Here is a 23,793-nt window from a genome sequence, read left to right as displayed (position 1 = left end):
ATTTCACCAAGAAATAAAAGAATAATTTAAATGTTTGTGTTCTTTTTCAATCTTCAAAGTGAATTGATCAGTTAAAATCAGAAGTGCTTTACATCACTAACAGTTCTGAGAAGAAATGTATACTTTTCTAGTTTAAAACTTCATTTTGTACAGGTTTAGACCAGCTGGATACATTCAAGAAACAGATCCATATCTTCCTTACTAAGCAATTACAGTGTAACTTACTAAGCAATTACACATAAGCAACAGTGTTAAGTGAGCATCCACAAAGAAGACTCTCCTTTTGCCATCACTAGTTGGCCCAGTTCTGCATTCCTTCTGCACCTAGAACGCCCACTAGTTTCCAAGCCTGGGTGGGGGAAGCACAAGGAACCTTTGTATTGTCTAAGAGGACAGTAAGAAGTATCTATCCTATATTAGAAACAAATCTGCTTGTCACTTACATAGAAGGTCCAAAGTGTGTTTTCCATATATATCTTCATAGCCTCATTTTCAGTAAGGTTTCTTAAATCTTTTTTTTTACTCAGATTAAGAGCTGGATTTCCATTTGCTTGGAAAAGCTTATAAATAATAAAAAGACTGATTTTTCATTTCTCGCCCATGAAATTTAAATCAGCATCACAATAGTGCATTGATGTCAAGCTCTTACAAAAAATTTATAGTGTTGAAGCCATGCCATTTCAACTAAATGAGTTTATTCATTCCAAACACATTACCAACAGATTTAGTATTAAAGGTAAGGAAGGGGAAAGGAAATCAAAGGATGTCTTTTAAAATACTGAATTTTGTTTGCTTTAGCCAAGTCTTAAAGCAAAAATATTTTCTAAAAAGAGCTGGTTAAGAGCTGGTGGGCACTGAGCTGACCAAATATGAGTCACTGTTTTTCCCATTCAGTTTATTCTCACTTCTGTAACTTTTTCTGTCTAAAGAAGAAATAACTCAAAAGCCCAAACACACCCTCACACACCATTTCTTACTTCTATGAAAGACACCTCATACTTCCCTCTTTGTGTGAGTGTGTGTGTGCGCGTGTGTGTGTTAAATAAAGAAACTTGGAAAAAGTCATGAATTTTAGGAATTTGTTCAGGTTTGTCTACATGGAATGGTTTTTGTTGTCTTAAAAAGAAGTCACTGCTATATGATTACATGATGTATTCATATAAAGCTAATTTTCTTTTCATAGAGGTAGTTTATGAAAACAAAATTGAAGAATATAGGATTTTAAAGCGTTTATAAGGGCAATTCGTATTTTGCCCAGCATTCATATTTTATCCAGCATCTTCATTTAGTCATATTGTTTACCTGCTGTAGTATGCTATTTGATTTTATTCCTTGTTATTTTTCCTCTCCTATTTCCAAATATGAGTCATTATGTCCTATGTTATCTTTTAACTGCTTTAAATAAGATTAGAATGCATAAAAGATGATTCAGAAATACCTCCCTTGTACTCTGTTAGAGAAATTAGGTCAAATTCTACTCCCTCTGCAGTCAATGGAAAAACTCATACTGACTTCAATAACAGATCAAGCCCTAAACACACAGTTCCCTGTAGTTTCTAAGCAAATAGCATACTGTATTTCAGAAAAGTTCAAGAACCAAGTTCTTTTCAGAATGCTTCTACAAACACAAGAAGCCTGTAGTTTTAAGTTTCTGAAGTGTCCTTTATGCAGAAGACTAGAAGAAAAGATTTACAAGTTTTTAATAAAGTTACCAAAACCAAATTAGTCTGCCTAATGTTGCTGAATATAGTTCAGTAAGTACCGCATAATTTCTGTTGATTTTTGCTGGGCTGTTTGGATTTAGGTTTTCTTTTAACTTGTCATTTGCATCCAACCCACTATGTAAACATAATCTACATAAATCCTACCTAATTTAGTCAGTTTTACTATGAAAAGTGTCATAAGAAATCGATCGTGCCTTTAAGGACAGTATCACTTCTTGAAGAAATTTAGTTCAGACATAGTAACGAGTAGCTGAATCCTTGAAGCTCTGCGAGGTTAATTCACTCTTGGTGTAATTCCACCGAGTCCGTGGAATTGCAATAGGAATGAAATCTGACCCCTTGCAGTCCCTGTCAGAAGCGGGGCCAGCAGGGGGCAGGAGCCCTGATTGATCTGACACCGTCAAGGTTGTGCCCAGGTATAAAGGCTTGAATGGAAACTGGTCACCTTTCCCTGCTCCCTCTAGGACGCCTGTTGATTCGGAAAGTAGGAATTCAGATCGAGAAGTACCTCGTTAAAATAATAAATGTGTAAAAAATAAACCTTTCATTCCAGAGAGTTAAGCCCCACAGCAAAATAAAAATCTCCATTCCAGCCAGACTGGCCCTCAGATGCGACTGCGGGCTCCGGTGGGAGGGAGGGAGGGAGGAAGGAGCAGCGTTTTCACCCTCGGGAGGAGAGGAAAGCTCTCCCGCCACCAGAGACTACACGCTGCAGCTCCGCGAACGTGCGAGCACAGCTCTGAAAGCCCAGATGGGCCGGGGGCCTGGGGCTGAGCCGTGCCGGGGAGCGGTGCGGAGGGGAGAAGTGCGGAGGACGCGAGGAGTGGTGCGGGGGAGGGGGCGGCGACTCCTTTCTGCTGAGGCTGCTGCGCTGCTGCCTGGCTCTTGTTCCCACTACAAGTCCCCCGCGGGCCGCACCCTGCCCACCAGGTCCACGGACACCTAAGGGACCACTCGATAGCCCGGGGAGGCTGCAAAGTGGGGAGCAGGCTGGGCACGGCGCGCCGGCGCTGACACCGCCCGTGTGGAGCCCAGCGACCGTCAGGCTGAGCCCACCGAGCTGCCCCGGGCATCTCCACCTGCGGGGCGCCGCTACCCCAGGGGCTGCCCTCCGCATCGGCTGGCAAAGGGCCCCTTCAAATATATCGTCTCCCACCCTTGCGTCCTGGAAAACTTTTTGCCCACTGAAAACCATTCCAAAAGGAAAAAAAACAGAGCGGAGAATGGAGAAAGCCAGAGCACAGAGCTTCCACCCCCACCCCCAACTTTCCCTTTCCTCGCCCCTCTGAGGAGAAGGCAGATACTTGTCGTTCCATTTCAGTCACAACTTGGTGAACTTGAGCAGTTCAACAACACTGAAAATCGGACGCACACTCCACAAAACAGAGTCCAGTGCTGGAAAAGGATAAGTCGCTCTGTTCAACAACTACTTCTTTCATCTTCCCGCCCCGCCAATGTGCATCCCCTTTACCTCATTAAAACCACATCCAAAGTTTAAGGCTGCGGCTGAACGGGAGCCATCCCGCCGCGGCACCTGGGAGGGACGCACCCCCACCGCGCCGCCGGGGGCTCCCAGCGGGTCCCCGCGCCGGCCCCAAGCGCCTTCGTGTGCTCTCGCCTCCCCAGCACCGGGAGCCGCTCTGACAGGTTTCCTCTGAAACGCGGCCTTAACCGTGCCCTGGGTCCTCTCCCCGAGGAGGAGAGAGAGGCGACTGGACTCCCCGGCTCCCCTTTGCTTTCTTACCTCCTCTGACCTCTGCAGTCCGGAGAAGGATAGCGAAGGTGATGAGCACGGTTACAGCCGAGTCCCAGGGCCACCTTCTCGTTTTCCACCTTGTGGACCTTCTCTGCATCTCCATGCTGGGCACCCACAAGTGTGAATTAAACACGGGCGCCTTCAGTTTATACCAGCTCCGTCCTTTCCACTATATTCCCAGAGATGATTTCTCCTATAGAGCCATACGTGATAAACCGAGAGGGATTTTCTCTGTCTCGCCCCGCTCACGCTCCGCCCGGCCTCGCACAGGCCCCTCCGACCCGTCCTCCCCGGTGCCCTGCCTTCAGACTGAGGGGAGCTGAGGGGCTTTAATCAAAATGCAAAGAGCGCCGCATCCCCCTAAAGGCTTCATCCCGTCAGAGGGCTGGGCGAGCGGCTCCCAGGGCCACCCCTGGAGCCCGACTGACACGCAGCCGCGGGCGGAGGCCAATAGCGGGGCTCCCCCGGCCCCGCCCACAGCACCGCCCTCCGCCTCGGCGTGCGGCACACCGCCGCTCCCGCGGGCACCGGCGGCCGCCCGCGGGCGGCCGGAGAGCGGCCGTGCCGGAGGCGCTTCGGGAGCGGGGTCCGGGGGGGCGGGAGAGTCCTTGGGGCACCGCCGGAAGTGTCCGCGCCCTGGGGCAACCGCCGCCCCGCCGCCCCCCGCCCCACGATGCGCGGGCCCTTCTGGCCCGGGCATGCGCAGAGGCGGCCGCGGCGCCCCGCGGAGCGGGACCGCGGAGGGGGAGAGGGAGAGACGGGCCGGGGGCGACACTGGCGGGACGCCGGGAAGCAAGGGGAGGGGGACGGCGGCTGGGAGGGAGCGAGGCAGGGCAAGTTGAGGGAGGAACGTGCGTTGAGGGAGCCGGGGCGCTAGGTGAAGCCTCTGCCGGGTGGCCCTTTCAGGGTCCACGAAAACATGAGCCCGGTGGCGTTGTGCGGCGGCCAGGTCCGGCCCCGGCGGCCCGTTCCCTCTCACACCCCTCTGAGGCGCAGTTTGTTCTCACACACCCTGGAGGAACCTCCGGGAGCTTCGCTCCAAGGCCACTGTAAGAAAGAAATGAGCGGGATGGTGAAGGAAAAGCCCGCCACTAAACAGGCGCCCCGATCCCCGCCTCACCACACCCTGCAGCCCGGGCAGCCAGGTGTCACGGCTCCTCCCCGTGAAACCTCCCGTTCGCGCTCCTGTCCTGCCCCACCTGTGCAGCAGTCGGTTACGGGGATCGGCCCGTAGGTAGGTGGTATGTCCAGTCAAGATCCTCCGTTGGGATCAGATTCTGCTGTGGCTCCTCTGAAAAATGAGAGAAAACCATGGTCACATTTTAGTAGAAACGTATATAGATTTTTTTAAAATTTGCCTTCACTGAGATCTTTTATGCCTTACAGCAATTAATAAGCCTGTGGCTTATCAAAATACATGTTCTTTTATATGTCAAAGAATACTTCAGAAATTTGTTGTCCTTTCCTACAATAGCTTATTTTTGCTGCACTGTAGTAATATAACTAGTTCTTTCTGTCCTTGGTTTTCTGAAACAGTGGGTATAATAATCATTATATTTGCAACTGAGGGGACTGAGATCCATCACATCTGAGCTCCCTTAAGTGCTGTGCGTTGGGTGCCATTCACATGAGTGAAGAGATACACAAGGTTGTTCAGGCAGCTCAGGTAGTTACCTGCAGTACAGCTGTGGAGCACCAAAATGCCATATGCATCCCACTTTTCTGTACAAAAACTTACTCATAGAATCATTAATGTTGGAAAAGACCTCTAAGATCATCAGCCATTTAGCCCAGCGGCACCCTGTTCACTAAGGCATCTCCCCAGCAATTGTGAGACTACCCCCAGCTGCTTATAGAATATTTCATCTGGTTTTACAGTTAACTTTAACTACGTACAGGTCCCCAAAAGTCAGTACCATTACTGTTTCTTTGCCAGTCTGTGTTGTTCCGTCATTTACTAGATTCTGTCTAAAACAGATCAAGTTAACTGGATGCTTCAGCCTCCTTCATTACCATGTCAGTAGGTAGTCCCAATGGCAATTGTTTTTACTCAATACTTTGTCACTGGAAAATCTCATATGCTCTAAAGTTTCAAGTTTCCTCTTCATGCTTGTAAATAACACATCTTTTTCTGTCACCATCATTCTTGCTACTTCCATTCTCTTATCACACATTGCTTCTCTGACTTTTTTTTTTTTTTGAGCGTTCCTGTTGGCCTAAATGAGTACAGCTATACTGTATACCAGTAAAAAGGAAAAACTCTCTCTCTGCCCAAGGGAAGAAATGGAAGTATTTCAGACAGTGGTGAAAAAGAACAAGTATTCTCAGAGTGTAGAGAATACTAATTTTACACAGTGCCTTTACCATTATTTAAAGTTTAGGGTACGTGGTTCATCTCCCAAAGTGTCAGTGGAAGAATGCCCACTGATTTTTGTGGTCCTACATCAATCTGAAGAAGAACAAATAAGAAAAAATGCAAAGTTTTAAGCCAGGTTAATATAACATGTTATATTAATATACAATTCTGTATAATTCTATATTAATTCTAGTGCAGGGACTACGTTAATTTAGAGCTAGCTCAGTTATTTTTGCATGCTGGCATATCAAGCCACACAGACGTTTAAGAAACTGCCATCAAATTCAACAGTTACGAGAGAGAAGTTACATGCCATTTAGATGAAGATTCACATCTTGCAGCCTGTCAAATTCAGTATTTAAGGACTATTTATTTACAATTAAATTAGTTACATTTAACTTATTTTGTTAGTTACTGCTTTTAACCTTCTTAATTGCAATGATGATGTTCTAGAGTGAAGTAATTGCAGCCTAGGTGCCATGAAAATATGCCAAAGAATAGATAATGGTTCAGAGCATGGATAAGCTTTGAGTGCCATAAAATTATTCTTCAAAGATTTTTGTTAGAAATTTTCAACCCTTAGATGTAATGTCAGGAGAAATATGTTCTTTGTTGAATCTGAAAGAGGGTTAAAATGTGAAATTTTTTTCAAAGAAAAGCAGAAAAGAATGTTATTTTTTGAATCAGCTGTGATCCACAGTGGTTTGTTCTTTCTGTCGACCTTTTTGTTCCTCATTACTCTTCAAGACAGTTTTAGTGAAAAGAAAGACTAAGCACTGTGACATTCATTATGTTCTGTCCCTGATACATCAACGTTGGCAGATTAGCCCGTGTTTAAATATTAGGAATTGCTCTCTTGTATGTGCACAGATGGGTCATTGTTGTATTTTGGGGCAGAGAGGGGGAGGGGTTAGGAACTATGGAGAAGAGAATATGTTTCCTTGGACCACTGTAGGTTACAAGAAACTCACAGCAGCAGCACTCTCACATGCTTCAGACTATAGGCACTGTAATGCAATATAAGTGAAAATACGGTTTTCTTTGGCTCTCTTGTAATCATACTGTGTTTTTCCCAGCATATTCCTTGACATCACCAAAAACAAGAGACCTCTCTCTGTATATAAAGGAGTCATTTAATTGGGAATAAGTAGTGCACTGTAAGGAAGGATATGCTTTTATTGTTGGTTTCCATGTATCTCAGGGATCTTGACTTTTAGTTTCTAGCTTCACACAGACATTGATGCCCTTTCCAATTCTGTTCACAGCACATAAGTGAATATTGCAAAATAAATGTCTGCCTTAAGTCATCACCCACTGCCTTCTCTATTACTTTATTTCTTTTGATTTAGGTAGGTAGATATTTCATCATAGTCTCTTTTCTGGTGCAGATCTATGTTTTCTGAGAGTTTTGTGTTATGTGATTAATGTTGGGAAGAAATTTGGGGAAGTGAACCCTCGTAAAAAAAAAGACATCTTACCAATGGAGATTAGTGGAATAATCTCTGCTAGGTGAAATGCTAATCAGCTTCTTTCTGTAATTTTAAAGGGAGAGAAATATTTGAATGCATGCACATAGACAAAATAATGACTTCCCATGATTCCATCTTCTAGAAAGGTAATATACCTTTTGCTGATACCAATCATAGCTTGAGGCTTCACTGAACTCTCCCAGTTCCATTATCATAGGTTTTGAAGGATGAAGCCAAGGCTTTCTCTGTCCCTCAGCAAACTCTTTGGGCTAGGGAATGACCCATTGATTCTTTCTTTCAGATTCCCAGGAATTAGGGAGGGCAGAGGATAGTAAAAGAAATTCAATACGAAACAGCGTAGTTCAGTACTCATTAGCTAAGGTAGCAAAAGACTACAGGAACATTAACATTACCAACTTTTTTTCCCTGTGGAGAGTGTACTGAGAATAGGCAAAGCTGGAGTGACAGCTGCATTGTGCAGGGCTGAGATGCGGCTACAAATTGGATGCATATTTGTTGCTGTACTTATACTGAAGGTTGAATTCCTAGAGTTTCTGGTGAAAACATCCTTAAATTTTTAAACTGAATGTGCACTAATAGGAATTGCTACCAGAAACACCAGTGTGAGAGGTTAAAACTTCTAGGCCTGTGTAAGGAATAAAGTTAGTGTTAAGGTAAGCATTAGGGATTTAAAGGGTTAAATGACATGACTGCTGTTTGAAACAGCCTCCTGTTTTGGGAAGGGAGCTGTAGGTGGTAGGAGTTCATACATCTCTTGCTGCGGGCTTTTATACAGTTTTTTGTTAATATGGTTAACACTGAGAGTTAAAAATGTCAACCATCAAAGTTGCCTCCTGTTCTTCAGGATCATGAAGATAAGAACAAATTTGGAAAATTTAATCTTCAATGTTCCTTGAAGATAAGATCAAAGCAAGATAATAACCTGTGTTGCTTTTTACTTTAGGGATGATACCTCGTAAATAAATAAGTATAATCCTTCTTACAGAACTTGGTTAACAGAAATAAGGGATATTGTTAAAAATAAGAAAAGAGAGATTTGGCACATGGGTAGGGCTGAGGATTTTCAAGTCTTAAGAAGCCAGATTGTTCCTGCTGAACCCTGGAAATAGTAATTCTTTTAATAGAGAACTGTGCCTTGCTGTATTAGTGCGATAGGAACTAGTAGAATGTTTAGGAAGAGGAGATGACAGACTTAGGCCAAAGGTTTTAGCTAAGAGCCATTATACCTTTCTACAAGTTCTCCCAAATTAATTATGTTGGTAGAAATCATTGAATAATACTGTCTTTAACTATGGGGTTTACTTCCTTATATGGTAGTTAATTCAGGTTATAGTTAGTGTTCAAGTAATAGTGTCAGGGTTTGACACTATTGTAACTGTCCTAAACCCTGAGTAATCTGCAAGACTGCCAAAGGTGGTGTTAAGAAGGGAGGTATTAATAGAATCTGATTTACTGTGTTGTGATTTTCTGTAGAAATTGGTGCCCTTCCTAAAGATAAAACTACTATTAGAAATTACTTTAATGCTGATACTTGCATGCTTGTCACAATTTCCACTTGCATTTTGAACCTATGGGAAGCAAGGAGATAAGGAGGTAGGCACTGATGGAAGCCAGTGCTTTATACCAGCTGGTAGAAACCAATGACTTAGTGTCTTCTAGGCTGGGGAGAAGTCTACTATTAGGCAGAGGTTTAAGGCTTAGGAAAATAAAGCATCAACAGTTAAATTCATTTCACATAAATGCAAAAATCTTGTCAGCACGTTTTGTGCTAATGTAGTTAGCAGCCGGAACCTTTAGTCGTTTTCTTCCTCAAAAGAAAATAGTATTTTATACCATATAAGGGTCTATATTTTGTTTTACTGTTGGAATTCATTCTTTAGAACTGAACAAGACTTTTGTTACACTCGATGTTAGGTTTTTTAATATAATGTATCTTCATCCCTAAGTAACGTTCTGTTGTACAGGGTCCCTTGCAGGTAAGCATAGAAACAGTACAAATGAAAACCAGAGACTGATACTGTCTTACATTATAGCAGCAGGTTATAATGTATAACCTGGGTATAAATTACAAATTGGCATTGGACTCTGCAGATGCTACAGAGCTGAGAATTGGGCAGATACTGCTACAAGCCTTATATTGTCTTTTCTATTCCCCAACCCTCCTTATTATCAACATGCTTCTATATTGTTATATGAGAGGAAAAGTAACTTCATTTACATAAAATCTTAGCACAGTTAAGGAGCACCATTTTTCATTAACTTTGTTCTTTTCATTGATAGATGTAGTCTGACAAATTTGTAGTTCTCTATGAAGTTCCTCCTTCCTTGCTTTATATAGCCTTAATATATACAAAAGTAAGCACTGTTCCAATGCTGGTACAGGTGACCTCTTTGAAGAGCTACAGCACATGGTATGACTGGAACATTAGTTTCTCTGTGGATTGTGGAGCTGTAGGACCACACATTTGTGAATGGAAGATATTCTGACTGGAATTTTTCTAGGAATGTGCTATGTGTTTGGCCTCAGGTTAAAAGAGAATGTTAAAACTCTGTTATCCTGTGGAGTTCATTGAAGAAAAGCAGCAATCACCGTATTTCCTGGTCTAACTGACTTTGTTGGATCTTAATCATGACTGTTTTGTAGAATAGTTTGGTCTTCCTGCACCTCCCTCAGAAGAGAGAAAAAATATTACTGAAATTGCCTTTTATAGCATATAAACAGCACAACATTTCCATCCTGTTCAGCAAGCAGCAGGAAGTATCAAGTATCATGCAGCATTGCCAACTCAGCTTGGTCATTCAGCTCAAGTTTTGGGGGCTTATTTCAGCCAAACTCCCTAATCTTTCAAGGTTCACCTACTGATACGTTACAGCACTTCACAGTCTAATTGATACAGCAACCTACCATTCTTTTTATTTGCATGAATTTCTTTTTGGGATCATAACTTGTTGTAATCATAACTTCTTGTAATCATAATTATACTTCAAGAGAGAAGAAAAAAAACAGCAATTAGTTCGACACATGATACATCTCCTAAAATATGACATAAAAAGGGTGCCAAAATTTGCCACATTTAAGACAACTGAAAATTATATATATATATATATATATTTGAAGTAGGGATTAGTTTCTCAGTGTCTGGTTTTTAGATATTACCATTACACACCAAAACTGTCAAAAATCTATATTTTGATTGCCATTTATGAATTTTTTCAATGGCCAGCTAAAACTTCAGTCTGTCACGGTTTTGCAACACAACACTTTCAAATATTTACCTTCAATTGCTGGTGTCTGTTTGGTTCCTACATTTAATTTTTTTTTATGATTTATCCGAAACTTTCTTTTACTGGAGACCAATTGAAACTTTCTTTTACTGGAGACCAATTGAAACAAATATGTAGGCTGGGAGAACTAGCAGGGAACAGTGTAGATGGGCTCAGTTACTGTTGTTGGCCGCTGTTTATCTTATTATCAGACAGTGTCCCTGATCAGTTCTGCTTCAATCAATGCTGGTTTAGAACCAGTGGGCCAATATCTACATACTACAGTCCATTTTTAACTATGACTTTTGACAAATTAAGAACACAGATGTTTAAGCATAAAAAGCCTCTTACAGTGCCTGTTCTGCATCATTTTGTGGTATTGTTTTGTGTTGGGGGAGTACTGGTGGCCTATCTAATACACAAGGAGGCAGTGCAGGCACAGACTAATGGTCTGCATGTGTCACACACTTGTAGCATGTTTATTAGTTTTTGGCAATACTAATGCTACCACCCTCACAGTTCCTTTTAACTGGAGGAAATTAAGACAGGGAGAGAACTAAGAAGGTGAATAGCTGATAGCAAATGAATTTATGCCCAGTCATGACAGTCCTGTACTTCCTATTCCTATGCATAGACACCTTGCAACTGAATCACTTGTCAAAGTACTTTGAAGTAGAAGAAAAGTTTATCCTGATCAGTAACAAAGAACACAGAGAAAACAAAGGGTAACACTTCAGGGAGATCTTGTGCCTCAAGAGGGTCCGTCTTACTTGCCCAAGTTTGAGAAAATGAGGACCAAAACATAAAGTGCATCTAAAAAATAATAATAATAAAAGGAAAAAAATACATTAATATAAATATTTGTCCCATTATATTTAACTCATATTCCTCCAAAGTAACACATCCTCTCAAAGCAGAGGTTGCCAAATGACAACTGCCTTGGCATATGAGAGTGCTGGCAGACTTCAGATATTTCTCATTATCCACATCAGTTCATAAAATAATGGCCATTTTAGTAGTCCTAGCTGATGAAAACTGAATCACATGCATTAGCATGTCATGCAGTAATTCTTCCCTAGACCAAATTCTGTTTTTATCCCAGAAGAGAGAGAAACCCCTTTGAGGAAAGTGGTTGAGTTATGTGTAGTAGCTTTAAAATTTAGGCATGGCAAAGCTTTTAATTTGATTTGGTGCCTTTTAATTTTTTAAGATTTGAAAACTCCGTTTAGGGCTGATCATGCCCTTTTGAAATGTGAGGCAGCCTCCAGTACACAGGCCTTAACAGAGTCTTGGGGACCAGTCCCAGGAGGTCAGTGGGCTGGGTGTGTTAACAGCAGCTCCCGAAGGCATCGAGTAGTTCATGTGACAGGGGATAATGAAACAAGGATTGCACGAAAACTGCCAGATTGCCTTAAGCTTCCTGTCCATGGGCATACATTTCTGCAGAGCACACAGTTCCTCTCTCAAAGAGAGTGTGTTTACAGGTTGTGAATTTGTATGGATGTTAAAAAGGCAAGTCAAGAAAATATTATTTTAATCATTGTTTAATGTAAAAAAAATGAGAATATTTGCATCTGATATTAGGACACACAGAGAAGAATATAACAACTTTGTGAGACACAAAACAATCAGTAAATGCAGGATGAACAGAATATCTTTGCATACACTTTTTTCTATCTATATTATCTTGAAACTGTGATACACCTTTTTTCTCTATAATATGTGTTAGACTAAATGATCAGTATGTTGATTTCTACTTGGTTCACTTTTAGTGTTTTTCATCTCCCCTTAACACTTTAAAAAGCATATCTAACAGATGCTCCCAATGCTTCAGTATTTCTGTTGCAGTCAGTAATAATCTCAACTGCCCATATTTTGATCTTTTTCCAGGAAGTGATTATTTTCTAGTCAATACCATGAAAATTATTAACTTTATCAGAAAAATGTCAAGTTTTTCTTTCAACATGTATCTTCAAAGCAGCAGTGGGTGTCCAAGCCCTGCTGTCTGCCAGGCACACTGCCCAAACTATAAAATAATTAGATTCATTTGTAGCCAGTCTGGACTGAAGCAAAAAGTAATGAGGTCTACTAGTGTAGTGATAGTTGAGGAAGATGAAAAAGTACAAAATTTAAAGCTCTGAATGAAAATCTATCATAATTTATTTATATTATATTCTATAAAATAGGCAATAAAAAGATAGGAATATGGAAGTTCACATTTGGATTCTTAGTTAAAGAAATGAAAGTTCCATTACATTGCTTCCACTACTCTCTTATTTTACAAGTCAGGTGATGTAAAACTCAAGATTAAAGACTACTGATTATTAAGCTATCATAGCAATAAATAAATAAATTGTGTACTAGATAACAATTTTCAGTACATGATAGCGAGTCCGGAATTCAACTATTTCAGTATGAAATTTGGTCTGGTCATTTTCACATAGATTATGAGATTATTTCCTTATTTACATATGAAAGTTCTAGAGGTATCATGAAAAATATTTTGGTGAATTTATACATAGTGCCTTGACATTAGATTGCTAAACCAAAACATTGATCAGAAAAAAATCCGAACATTCCAAAATGTAGTCCTGTTGAATGACTATAAAATGAGTTGCAGAATTTCTGACATACAGTGGGCAAAATAACGAAGGTTATATGCCTGTTTGTTTGTAGTGCTGTCAGACACTGAAACCACAGATCACCTTTCTGTGACAGGTGCAGTATTAGTGCAGATTCTCAGTGTATGGAGAAAGCAACGTTCAGGTATGATCATTGCATCTACAGTGTATATTTTCAGATTCTGATGTGTAGCAGGCAATGTTTATTTTATGCTAAGGATTAATTTATTGTATTCAGATTGATTCCAGATGATGACTGCAGTAATTTTCCAAAATTTATTATATGGTTTAGTCTTTTAATGCTCTACCAAATTATAATCAGATATTAGAGCAAGACTGAGAAATGTAGAGAAAAAAATTTACTCTAAATATTAACATATATGTATATTATACCTTGTGTATATAATCCCTAGATTGCTCAGAATCCTATCTAGTCTATCCCATCCTTTAGTCCTCCTAAAGATAGACTTTAGGGATCATCACATTTGCCAACAATAACCTTTGGCTTTATTATGCCAATAGGATTTTATACATCTGTTTTTATTTTTAGGTATGTAAAAGGTTCAAAATTCATTCCAGATGATATATAGCAATCTTGTCTTTTAGTTTCCCCTAGATAAAAACATCCAACCTATCTTTACCATAAATACTGTTTCTATCCTTTATTTATTCTCACTTCTGCAAGCCAGCTATGATTATGATCCTTGTAGTATTTTGGCAGGTGCTTAATTTTTAAGCATGTAATTATATCTGTGCACCCCATTGGGGTATATCTTTATATGTATCTTCTTCTCCCCAGGACTAGTTCCAACTACTACAAGGTGGCTAGACATTTCTAAAATCAGTGTATGTAACTAGTGGTTTTATATATGAAAAGTAGAATCAATATATATTTCCTGGGCATCTGGATGGTGGATAAGACAAATATAGACTGGAATGATGTTACTATCCTTTTGAGTTGGAGGGAAGTTGAAGTGGATGAAGGAAAAGAAAAAGGATGATTAATTCACTGTATATACTTTCTGTTGGACCCAAAATGATTATGGTATTGAAAAACCTGGGGAGACTTATAGGAAGAAGGGAATGAGAAAGGCTTATTTCCAGTGCCCTGCTCTTTCAGAAAGCAAATGACTAAATGAAAATGGACATTCAGTCTCCACCTTACAGTGATACCTGTGCTGCTTATGCCCAGGGGAAGAGATTGATGAAGTAGTGATGGTAAAACTAATAGAACAATTCCAGATAGTATCTAAGATCCAATCTTGCAGTTTTGTCTTTTTAAATAATCCCTTAAATTCATACAAACCCATGCTAAATTGCACTTAATTGAATAGGTCAGAATTTCCCACATTTTAAGGTATTGAGACAAATTTCTTCATGAATATATAAGCAGCTGTAGCTATTGACTGCAGTGGGCTCATGTCAGATTGCTAAGGCTCTGAATTTGGCCTGTTTGCCTTTGGAGCCTAAAGTAAATGCTTTGTGAATGACAGTGTTGCAAGAAAGATGCATTTTGACAGGAATGAGAATAATCAACAGGCAGGTGGAAATACCTGGGCATGTTATGCTTTGTGGCAACCTTCACAAGCAGTAGAGCTGCTGACTTCAGAGTTGCCTGTGGGTCTGTCACTGTGTTCGTCTCTGTCAGGGTTGATTTATCAGAACTACTTTGTGTCCAATGCGTCATATCCCCGATGGCTTACCTTAGCCTGTAAGGAATTTACATGTTATCATCAGCTTTGAATATGTCTTAAATTCCCAAGAAATCTCCAGAGCTTTATTATTCTTTATTATAAAAAGTAATGGGAGAGAGATGGTAGCTTGTCATCCTGTTATTTGTGTGGGAACGTATTTGTGATAGCATATCTGCATGATATGTTTCACTGGACTTACCGTTTTTGAGAAAAAATAATTTAGAAGGACCCATGAAATTATCCTACAAAATAAAGCTGCTAATACATTTTATATTTCTTACCCTTACACTGTTAGTCACACTGTGAAATTTAATCTTATACTGCATTAAGAAAGAGGAAAACAAACGTTTTAAAAGTTATGGTGGTGGGGAGAGCAATAGTACACTGTCACAGTGGATATCCATAAAATTTCAAACACCTACATCAATCAAACAATAGAAAAATGGAATGAAAGAATGCACAGTTTGATTTCAAACATGTCAAGCTGGTACAATCTACTAGCTTTGAAACCTGACCACAAGTTTGCATTACCCACTTTTTCTGTTTAATTTCCAGCTGTGGGAGCCACAGGAATGGGCTAAAGGCATGGGAATGCTGCTGCTGTCCCTTCAACAGGGAGTTTCCCTGTTCCTGACTTCCCCTCCCCAAAGGCAAAATGGTCTGGCTTGTAAAACAGTGGCTTCTTTCTATGCAGAAGACAGCAACAAGAAATGCAGGAATTATTTTGTTTCTGAAAAATTCCCCTTAAAAATAGATGTTCAGTGCTTTGCTTCCTCTCCCACTTCTTAGGCCTCTCACTTTAGAAAATATGTTCATCTTCATGTCTTAAAAATTTGCTGCTTTTATTTAATTAGATTAAAAGTCTGTATTCTGAGGATCATGATTTGGTAGATAACTCAGATCCAAGATTTTTAATAAATTGTTTAAGGAAAAGTCATTAAATGTAAAGAGTTAATAAAAATTAAAGCCTGTGCCAGCCTTCCATAGTCTGTGTCAAACCTGTGCTTAGGGAGTTTAAAAAAAATCACCAAAACAAACCAGCAAACTGTATTAATACCAGTAAAGGTCATTTAATGGGAAAAGATGACTTGTTTCACAAAACGAACCCTACCCTGCTGTTCCCTCACCGGTAAAGCATCATTGCCTGCAACAGAAATATGCTCTTATATACATCCAACAAATATCTGAGCATGACATTAAAAAGTCTCATTTTAAGTGAAAAAAATAGGTCAGTGAGCTCTTCTTGATCAAGCACATGTTAAAGATATGTTAAAGAACTCCTAAGGATTCTCTGCTGTTTTGGTACTGCCAGGAAACACGACCAGAGAGGGTTGAATGGTACAGAACATCCTGCTGTACTGTGAAAGTAAGGAAGTTAAATTTAGGAGTAAGATATTTTTTAAATTAACTACTGAGCACTTTATTCACAGAATCGCAGAACCACAGAACATGCCAATTTGGAGTGGACCCACAAGGATCATCGAGTCCAACTCCTGGCCCTGCTCAGGACCATCCCCAAGAGTCACACCATGTTCCCTAGAGTATCATCCAAACACTTCATGTACTTTGTCAGGTTTGGTGCTGTGACCACTTCCCTGGGGAGCCTGTTCCAGTGCCCAACCACCCTCTGGGGAAAGAACCTCTTTCTAATATCGAACCTAAACTTCCCCTGACACAACATTCCATCCAGGGTATGATGAAAGGTGTATTGTGTCACTTGTTTGATCACAGTTTATTGTGTACTACACTTTATAAAAAGATGAAAATAGGCCTGATGAGGGATTTATTCCATCCAGGTGAACTTTTTCAAAGGAAAGGGGTGTTGGGGCTTCTTTGGAAAAAGTTTCTGAGTGTTATTAGCCATGGTCACCTGGCAAAGCTTTTGCTGCTCAGAGCAAGCAGCTGGGGAGTTTACAGAGGACCTGGGAAATACTTATAAGAGGCAGGGAGCACCTATATAGCTACATGAGACAAGAGACAAGGAAAGTCTCCTTAGGCTTTAGAAGGGAATGCTGTTTGTAGCAATCCAAGAATTGAAAACTGCTGGACCTGGGAACAGGATTCGGATGTATGGACGGCAAGGGTAGGGAAGAGATTGTTTACAAAACTTTGTATCTGAACCTGTCTTTTTCAAAAAATTTGCATTATGTCTATTTGAAAAGCTACCTTGTTCCAGTTTGAGTTCTACTAAAACCTAGCTTAGGAATTAAAAACCTTTAACCACTTTTGAAGTGCTGATCCTAAGAAAGGTGCAGACAGTTCTGCCTTAAAGCCCTGGCTTGCTTCCCGCCCTGTCACAAAGGATTATAAAAGAGGTCTCTTCTAAAGGAGATATGTTGATTCTTGTGAAGCAAAGCTGGAACCATCTCTTTGCCTAGTTCTTAGCATATGACTGTTGGTGTTCCTATGATGAGTTATGGAGTTGTGATAAACTTCATTTATCATCCATCTTTCACAATTTCACTTGCATGTGCTTCTCCAGCCAGCCTCTCACAACATGCCTGTAACATTCCAAACCTTTGAGCAGTCTTGGACAGCTGACTTTTTCTTTCTTTAAATAAATTGCCACAAAAATGTACTTTTCCCATATTCCCTGGGCCAGTTATAGATCTTCATCTCACAGTTATTCTAACCTGAAGTTCAGAAGGACAATATTCCTTTTTTACCCATGTTGAACTGCTTTGAGATAGTCTGTTAGAGCAAGAAACAAGCAGTGAGAGCTAGGCTAGGAAGAATGATACCATCGAAAAGGGGAAATTACACTGAGGTAATGAGTCCTGAGATGCCAGAGTTTAAAGCCCAACATTCCTATGTAAAATAAAACAGATCTGGTTGATTTTAAAAGCAACCAGTAAATAGAATTTCTTGGTTATACTATTTCTCTTCTTCCAAAGTCTGTAAAATGAGACTCATCAGACTAAGGCAGCCTGTTTTGCAAACACAGGATTTTTAAGCTGTAAGTCAAATGTGTTGAGTAAAAGACCTAAAAATACTATATGTTTGCTCTGAAAGAATGTGCAGCTTTATGGTTTACCATGAAATTTTCATCACTCATTATTGTGCCTTAACTTTTGTAACTTGGTAGTAAGTCCTAAGTGGTAAATTTTACAGACTTCCCTTCCACTCTGTGTATCTAGGTATGTACTGTAGAATAACCATTCAGAAATTGGTAGCAAAGAAGATGGTTGATGGCAAGCTTGAGTTCTCAGACAGATACCCCTGGAAGAGAAGTTTAATTCAGACCATATGAAATATGACTTCATCCTCATACTAGTTTTATTTACATGACTGAATAAATAGACTTAGATCCATATAAGTCATCAGTAAGTGATATCAGAAGCACATGATTTGGTCTTCATTAACTGAGATCATGCTATTAATTTTCTCACTATAAATTAAGAAAATCAAAGTATCACAAGTATGGAGGGGGTTTTTTTGCTTATAACTTATCAGGATAGGTTACTATAAGCATATTATGAAATTTTCACTTCATTTTTCAGTTACTTTCAATATGTTACTGGGAGTCCTTCGCCTGTTGTTTTTTGACTGGTGCAAAATTGGATCCTTGTTTACTGCCTCAGTATTGTATTATTCAACAACAGACGTCAGACGTAGATGAATTCTGCATGTTCATATTTTCTTTTGTGTTTTCTTAATATTTGTTGGTTTTTTAATTCTGTGGATGACTGCTATTTGACATTAGTCAGAGTAGTGGCAAGAGTCAGGCAAACTCTTCATAATTTTTAAGAATTTCAAATCTTCTTTTTCACAAGGAAAAAAACAAAACAAAAATATCAATTATATATAAAGGTTATCACCATTTTTCCCAAAACTATGAGCAAAGAGAAGATTTGGTGAGGTAATGGAATTTGTTCCTGGGGTCTTTTTTATTTTTGATTGTGTTGTTTTTTCCTATTTCTGACTTTGAAAAATGGTTTGTGATGGAGGAAGGGGAAAGCAAGCAAACAAAAAAAAATATATCTACATAAACAATATTTAGGTACAGGTGCTACTTCTCTTCCAAAAGTTTTCAGTGTAGGACATCATTTAGATTTACTAGTATCAGTTTCCCCTTTCTCTAGTGTTTTTCAGTTAGTATCAATGAATTGAATGTTAGGAGAACATTTTTTAATTTATCTGTAATATAACAGGAAAAATTAGTTCAGATTTGTTAAAGACAGGAATGAAAAAATAACTGAAAAACCTTATTCATAGAAAATGCTTTCATTCAGAATTAAAATGTGTGTATAAATCTTACGTGTTTTAGAAGGAAAGTGAATTAAATTACACCTAATTATGGAGGTTAATTCTGAATAAATCTGTCTACTCAGCCTTTTGATGTGATATTTGCAATGTGATTTTGAAATTTAGTTTGAATTGTTTCTGCAAGTGACCCTGCAAAGATTAACTTAGATGTAGTCCTTAATTACTGGCTTATTCCTATTACTTGGGCAGAAGTATTTCTGTGAACAGAAGATTCTCCGTGAACTTTCCACAGCAGAATCTGTAATTTTTCTTATGCTGGACAAAGAAAAGGTTCTATTTCATGTCTTAAAATAACTAAGATAGTGATGTTAATAATGCTATGCAATGAGATTATTAAATAATTTGAAACATAAGGAAAATAATTTCACAGTAACAAATGTATCACTTGATGCCCTCAGCCGTAGAATGGGTTTGATGAACAAGCAACAAAGGAATCATTATCACTACTCTGTTTTCCTCTGTGATGTTATAGCATCAGAAGACAGGTAAGCAAGTGCTTGCTGGAGCAATAGCACCCTTTTATTATTGCACATGAGAATACATGAAACAACTAATCCAGAGGTGCTTTCCAAGTATTTTGGAACTTTAATGTTTTGCTGTCATGTTTGTGGGAGGGGTGAGGAAAGCTGAGAAGAGATTTGAAATGTACAGATGAAGAAACCATAGCCAACCATATAGCCATAGGCTAGATATTGTGGATATTTGCTAAGCTGGGATAGTGGTCTCCATCTGTGAGTTATTTCCTCTGGGTGTTTCTAGTAATATGATAAAAAAAAGAATGGTAGATTCTTGCCTTGTTCAGTACAGGCAAATAAGACTGGGTAGTGGAGTTGACCAGGTTTTCATTCAAAGCAATGGTGAGGGTTCTAAGCTTGTATTTTAGTAAAATTCCAAATTAATTTATAAATAGATAAAATCAAGATTGTGGATTGCTGGAAAACTTCCCTAAGAAACTGGGCAAATTATTTACTCCCTTTTCTAAATCTTAGCTGGATTTCCTTCTCAGGCCTCAAAAATCAGCTACTGTGTTGTATGTAAATCCAGTTGGGATCTACCCTCCTGGTCTTTCTATTCTATTTCTATTGTGAAACACACTGGCAGAAATTTGAATATACAAAGACTTTCTATAACCTTTCCTCACACTGACTTGTACCTGATTGATTGTATGATTTCACATTCAACTAGTTATATTTATGCCTGGGGTGGGTGTATATTTAAGTTGGAAATTGCCTTAAAATAATAGTAATGACCTGAAATGGGAAGCTTGGATTGTATAAAGTAGTTTAGTCCATGAAAGGAGATTAAAAGGGCAGTGGGAGTAGGAAAATGATGGTAACTGACAAATGGAATTAATAATGGGTCATAGAGAGTATGACCCATTTACCATCCAGAAAGAAGGAAAGCCATGATGAGTTGCTTTAGAATGGGAAGGACCAGGCATTTTGTGGGAACTAGTGTGAGAGTAGATGTGTATTTTGGATGACTAGAAAGGTATTTTTCTGGCACAATTGTTTTTTAAATATTTTAAAGGGAAGGCTTTGGTTTAGTTATAGATTTTTAGTGTAGACTAGTACACAGACAACCACATCATACTGTCTAAGGTATGAGGACAAAACAATACACACTTGGAAGTCTTAGTAAACAAGTAAACCTACACATAGTTGATTCATTTAAGAGTCTGTTTCTGGGCTAAACATAGGGTCTCCAACTTCTGAAACAAAAGCTCTGTTATGAAGCAAAAGAAACAGCTCCCTGAGCTCAAGCCAGCTGAGTTTGTTATATTCAGTCCAGACTGCTTTACAACCAATAATTCTTCTAGTTTATATACAGTACCCTGTTATTTCCAGAGGGATGGTTTTATTTGACTATCCATTCACTTAGGATACAAGTTTAACTTGAACTTGATGGTGCCAAATATGGCAAGTTGATCTTATACCTCTTTGATATCTCACTTTGCAAAGCCAAAGCAAGCATTGTGGCTTACCAGACTTACTATTAAATGCAGCATTTTAAAACTTACTGTGGCATAGCAAAGGCATGTGATCATTGAGATGCACAAGACCAAAATTACAGTGACAGAATCGTATCATTATATACTGTTTCCTGCATTTTATTTACAGTCATGAAACATAAAATGGATGCTGAAAAACATAGATTAACCAAGAAAAACATTAAAGCATTAGGAAAGCATTCCTAAACTTGAGAGGTTAAGAAATGTATAAAACATCAAGAAAATTAAGTCTCTTGTGAATTTACCAAGCTTCATCTCAGATGAATTTGGTTGTTTCTGTAACTGAAAGATTGTTCCAGAAGTACATCTTCTGAGACATATATAAAATCTTCTGATTTTCTGAGTGCATTTTTTATAGCAAATTTATCATACATTTTCATCAAAAGTAGGTATTGCTCTTGCCTCCAGCCTCTCATTCACCTGGTATATTAATGGAAAGTTATATTCTCCCTTAGCATCAGCTTTGGTAGACTGAATCAGGTGGTACTTATAGTCACTTCTTGTAAAAAGAGGTCCCATTTTCTCTGCTACTTCTTTGCATCCATTTCATTTTGAATGCATCTTTTGAAATAAATGCTTAGGGCCCTTAGGTGAAAGCCTTTACATGAAATACTTGTGCCTTATAGATAGCTTGATAACATAGACTGCTTGTGTGCAAGTCTTGGATACTTTTGCTGCCCTCAGCAGAGGTTTTTATGGCTTGACAAAGTATGCCAAAAGCTTGGTCCCACATATTTTATTCTTCTGGACCTTTCAGGTTTGAAGGAAGCTATGCAAAAAGTTCCCAAATATATATTATTCCATATTTACTAAGATTTATTCTCAATTTGCATTGTGCTTTACAAATGCTTAGATGGTAAAGCTCTAATCCCATTGGATTTACACACCAGCTTCATTAAAATGTAGAAATTAATAAAAATGTGAAGAAAAAAATTTGAACCCATCTTCCAAAAGACCCCCATGTCTCCAAACACAACAATGAACTAGAGCTAAAGACCTTGCTTTAGGCTTAAATCTCACTAATTCCTTTCTCTGGCAACTATGTTTCAGAGAGCTTTAAGATTTTTTTAGAAAATTTTCTGATATAAGGATGCTTGTTTTGCTGTGTTAAGAAAAAAAATTATGCAGATCAGTTCTACTTGCAATGTTTATTTTCAGATGCAGCATGAAGACATTTAGTAGATATATATTGAGTCTGAATATGAGAACACTAAATGTTTGATATTTTAGAGAAGGGAAACTCCTTCATCCTTGTCATTCCTCAGCTACTTCACCTGACAGTTTGATCAGCTGGCAGGAACCACATGCAAAGACAGGTGAAAAAGTGGCTAATGGTAAAAATCTACTTAATTATTCTGTCAGTCCTGTTGTATGCTACAGACTTCAATTTTTTTTGAATTGTGGGCTGACTTTGTTAGGCTAGGTCTGATAAATTTGTTACTGAAGTGTTTTCATCATCAAAGACTAATTATTTTTAACTTTTATCATCTCCCAAACTATTCTTCAGTACTTATTTTACTAACATGAATAATGAGCTAGGATGGACTATGGAGTGAATATGCCACAGTGATATTTGAAAATGAAATATTTTTGATTTATCACAAAGTATTTATATCTTAAGAATAGTATGTTATTTCCTCTTTTGCTATGTTGACTCATCTTAGTCAAATATCAAAAGATGGGCTTTCTCTAAAGCATCACATGAATTTAAAATAAACTACACTGGCACATGGGTTTGAAGAGAATGTGAGAATGTGAGAATAATTTCTATGAGAATAATTGATTTTAAATATATAAAGAGAAGAAAATACTAAAGAAAAATAAGGCAGAGAAAATTTATGCAAGTAAAATAAATTTCTAGAGACAGACATGGGAAAAAAGGAAAGATCTAGATGATAGATACAGAAAAACAAATGAGCCATTTTGGGCGCTTTTTCATTTGACTTTTTTTTTCCTTAGTGGGATGAAAGAAAGACATTAAAGCAAACTGTAGTATATGTAGTGTCAGTACTGATAGTATCAAACAAGATATTATCAGCAAGTCAGCAAGATAAATATCCTGTGGCACCTTTCAGTGAGTGAAGGAGATACTTGCTTTATGTAGCCAGCCTTTTTCAACAGAAAATTTCTATTTTCTCATTTGTTTCTGAGCCAACTGCTCATTGCGTAATAGTAATTTGGCATAACCACTGCATCAATCGTATTTAATTTCTTAATGTGCATGATTTGATTGATTTTATTCTTAAATGTAGAGCATTTCTGTGGGGCTTTAAAAGTTGATTTAAAAACTGCAAATACTATTTTCTTCAATATTTCTTCAGGGCGCTTTGTGTGTGTGTGTGTGTGTGTGTGTGTGTGTGAATAGCTACAGCTTCTTTACTGTTTGTGCCAGCTCCTCTTGAGTTACAGAACTTCCTTAATATAAATCAAGGCTTTATCACCTGAACAGGGCAATTTTTCTTGGCCCAAAATCTCTGAAAACACACCAGAGGTGTAGGTTCTGCTGGCACTGACCTGTTAGGGATGACTTCCTTTATCTGTGAACAATTGGAACAACTTGCTATGACTAGAACCACAGATGGATAGAACCGAGTGGACAACTGACAAGTAA

At 38.9% G+C, this 23,793-nt stretch overlaps 1 protein-coding gene across 2 annotated transcripts in view; it reads right to left on the bottom strand.

Moving 5' to 3' along the window:
* The window catches only part of COL11A1 (collagen type XI alpha 1 chain), a 133,571-nt gene extending 129,734 nt beyond the window's left edge, over window positions 1-3,837 (bottom strand). For both annotated transcript variants that reach the window (XM_018081750.2, XM_018081751.2), the window contains exon 1: window positions 3,469-3,837. In XM_018081750.2, the coding sequence (XP_017937239.1) occupies window positions 3,469-3,583 (115 nt within the window). In that variant the 5' untranslated portion in view covers window positions 3,584-3,837. The remainder of the gene's footprint in view (window positions 1-3,468) is intronic.
* Window positions 3,838-23,793: the final 19,956 nt, after the last annotated feature.

This window comes from Manacus vitellinus, unplaced genomic scaffold (assembly GCF_001715985.3).
Source record: "Manacus vitellinus isolate BGI_N305 unplaced genomic scaffold, ASM171598v3 scaffold_56_pilon, whole genome shotgun sequence".
NCBI classification, from domain to species: Eukaryota; Metazoa; Chordata; class Aves; order Passeriformes; family Pipridae; genus Manacus; species Manacus vitellinus.
The sequence above is the reverse complement of the archived record's forward strand: the minus strand, read 5'-3'. Positions and strand labels throughout refer to the sequence as shown.